The sequence below is a fragment of the Sinocyclocheilus grahami genome, unplaced genomic scaffold (assembly GCF_001515645.1).
Source record: "Sinocyclocheilus grahami isolate Dianchi unplaced genomic scaffold, SAMN03320097.WGS_v1.1 scaffold456.1, whole genome shotgun sequence".
NCBI lineage: Eukaryota > Metazoa > Chordata > Actinopteri > Cypriniformes > Cyprinidae > Sinocyclocheilus > Sinocyclocheilus grahami.
The window spans coordinates 1,212,945-1,216,497 of NW_015505635.1; the positions used below are offsets into that span (position 1 = coordinate 1,212,945).

The 3,553-nt window shown below is 26.8% G+C and overlaps 1 protein-coding gene across 1 annotated transcript in view; it reads left to right on the plus strand.

The window, feature by feature from the left end:
• Nucleotides 1-1,580, plus strand: part of LOC107552679 (epidermal growth factor receptor substrate 15-like 1) — a 15,275-nt gene extending 13,695 nt beyond the window's left edge. The window contains exon 16 of the mRNA XM_016234622.1: nucleotides 1,224-1,580. Coding sequence (XP_016090108.1) covers nucleotides 1,224-1,427 — 204 coding nt within the window. The 3' untranslated portion in view covers nucleotides 1,428-1,580. The remainder of the gene's footprint in view (nucleotides 1-1,223) is intronic.
• Nucleotides 1,581-3,553: the final 1,973 nt, after the last annotated feature.

The following is a 3,553-nucleotide window of genomic DNA, read 5'->3' on the forward strand; positions in this document are numbered from 1 at the left end:
AATATATAAACGTAACATATTTTTCTTAAATATATACATGCATGTGTAAATAAATATATACAGTACAGACACACGTTATGCAAACAAAAACGTTTATTTTGTAAGCGATTAATCGCGATTAATCGTTTGACAGCACCAATATATATATATATATATATATAAGGCAAGGCAACATTTATCATGTTTTATTTAGTTTAAGTTAATGTGCTAAAATTACTAAAACTAATACTGAAATAAAAATTTATAAAATAAATATATACAGTACAGACACACGTTATGCAAACAAAAACGTTTATTTTGTAAGCGATTAATCGCGATTAATCGTTTGACAGCACCAATATATATATATATATAAGGCAAGGCAACATTTATCATGTTTTATTTAGTTTAAGTTAATGTGCTAAAATTACTAAAACTAATACTGAAATAAAAATTTATAAAATAAATATATAGGCGCTTTAAAAACTCATAAAAGTGACAAAAAACAATACAAATTTGCTAACTTAAATTTAAATATTTATAATACAAAATATTTATATTTCAGTGATACTAAAACTGCACATTTTATAATGTAAATAGACAATGTTTTTAATTTTTAATGTTTTTCTTGTATTAATCTGAAATGCCAAATATAGATTTTTTTGTGCATTTGTTCATCTTTGTTTTTGCCATTAAGAGTTTAGGATTTTAGTCTTGCTAAAATTATAAATATAAATTCACTGCACATTTGATACCAATAATACATTTCAATTGACCTTTCAGAGAGCAATGCTTAGGCATTAATATTTAAATACCAAATGACAAAATTCCTGAAAATAGTTTTAAAAAGATTTTAATGACATTTGTCATTAACATTTTTAACAAATTTTTAATTAACATTAAATTTGTCATTTGACATTTGTGTCCTGAATCTTTTTTTATAATTGCAATACGGCACTACAGGTCATGTTAAGTTGAGAATGCGGTGATTTTTTTATTACCAAAAAAATTAATTTATTCGGAATAACAACATTTCAAAAGGAGAACAAACAAATAAAGAAACTGCAATATCTCATTTCATCATATCAAACACCTTGCAATACATAGTGTAAAAATCAATCAGTGAAATCCAAACTACATAATTTTTTGCGACCCCAGTGTCAAGATAGCTGTGATTTATTAATTATGTGTAATATTCTAAACTTATTTAAAGTGAGGTCTGGGTTGTGAATGTGTTCCCTCAGACACGCAGTGAGCTCCGTGAGATACAGGAGGTTCAGCGGGAGCTCAATAAGACCATCGAGCTCTACAGCAAAGCTCTGAACGACAGCACGACCAGCCTGGCCGACCTTGACCAGCTCATCGCTGAGGAGAGCTCCACCGCTGACGCCAAGGTCAGGAATGCCCTCCTCATGTGCTCCTGTGGGCTGAAGTGCACCTGCTTTTGAGAGACACAGGTGTATGTGTACGTTGAACTTTAGGCTGATGATACACGGGGCAACTTTTTGAGCAATATTGTTGGCATCAACAGGCAACTAGGTGAGACACAGGGCCTACGACTGATTTAAAGTATCCAGATAGAAATTTGTTACCCATTCTCAGTGGGAAAGTGCCCAAGCTACATTGCTCAAAAAAAGTTGCCCGGCAAAATTGCTCAAAAAGTTGCCCCGTGTTTCTTCAGATTTTCCAGGTTGTTTCAACTCAAACTGAGTGGACAAATGTGTGACCTGAGTGAAACCAAGCAAATAGTAACCAGATTTACTTATTTAGCTGTTTGTGAAACGAGTTTAAAGAATTAGAGGGTTCCCCATGCTCATAGAAATACCAGGAGTTTTTGAAACTTTTGAAGCTTTTCGATTAGTTTGAATTTTATTCAGCTTTTAGTTGTATATTATAGTTGCTCATTTTTTAAATTACTAAATGTTTTTAATTTTAGTTTTGTCCTTTTTTGTTAGTTTTAACTTATTTCTATTTCTATATTTACTATTTCAGTTTTAGTTTGAGTAATTTTTGTACTTCAGTTCGATGCCAAAGCAACATCTCTGATTTTCACTTGAGTTTTGTTTTCATCTTTACGTTTTTAATCTAATATTTATATTTTATCTCAGCACTCTTTAAATGAGTGAAAATTATTTTTAATAGTTTTAGTTTTAACTGATAAAATTATGTGCCATTTTAAACTTAAGTAATTAATACTGATGAAATCTTGACTATAATATACAGGGAAAAAAACTGTCAAAAGACAAATGTTTTTGAAATTGTGATGACGAAGCTTTTAGTTGTTTATTTGTAGCAATTACCATTTTTGTTTAAATTATTAAATGTTTAAAACATTTTTTTTAAGTTTAAATTTGATAACATTTGGTCTGTTATATTTTTACACATTTAATTTTAATACTTGTTTAGTGCTTGTTTTAGTCATTTCCTTTGACCAGTGTTATTTTATCATTATTTGCATAGAATTTATTAATATATTTTGAATTAGCTTTTATTTTTGTATTTTTACTTTTACTTTTCATTTTCATTTTAGTTTGTTTTATTTAACTTTATTTTTATTTCAGTTTTAGTAATTTTAGTATTTTAACTTATTATAGTTTTAGTTTTGTCCGTTTTTATGTTTTAACTTATTTATAATTCTATGTTTCTATTTCAATTTTAGTTTGAGCAATTTTTGATGCCAAAGCAAAATTTTTTATTTTCACTTGAGTTTTTTTTCATCTTTACGTTTTTAATCTAATATTTATATTTAATTTAATTTAATTTTATTTTATTTTATAAAATGATTTTTTCTTTTAAACAACTTTTAGTTGTTTAATTATAGCAATGGCCATTTTTGTTTAAATTATTAAATGTTGTACTTTTTTTTTTTTTTTTTAAGTTTAAATTTGATAACATTTGGTCAGTTACATGTTACTTGTTTTAGTCATTTCCTTTGACCAGTGTTATTTTATCATTATTTACATAGTATTTATTAATATTTTGTGTATTTTTACTTTTCATTTTAATTTTTGTTTGTTTTATTTCACTTTAAATTATTTAACTTTATTTTTATTTCAGGTTTAGTAATTTTAGTATTTTAACTTAAACATATATTATTTTAGTTATTTGCCACAGCAAGATTTCTCATTTTTTTCTCCCCAAATATTGATATTTTATTTCATTTCAGCTCCATTTCAATTACTGAACACTTTTTATATTTAATAGTTTATGTTAGCAAACATAATAACATAACATAACATTGTGATTTCCAGTCCTCGAAAAAAAAACATGGAAATGTAATCATGGAAACTACAAATATTTAATTGGCTAAAAATCTCTGTGAAAAGATTTTATCCGGTAATAATGAATGATGAAATATTCTTAGTCAAAAAGGTTTGGAAACTCTGGTTATCAGTGTATTTAGTGTAAACATGTTTTCTGTTTGTTTTTACTAATTGAGGAGTAATTTACTAAGTGCCTTACTAAAAACCAGTGCTGTCAAACGATTAATCGCATCCAAAATAAAGGTTTTGTGTACATAATATATGTGTGTACTTTGTATATTTATTATGTATGTATAAATATACACACATAC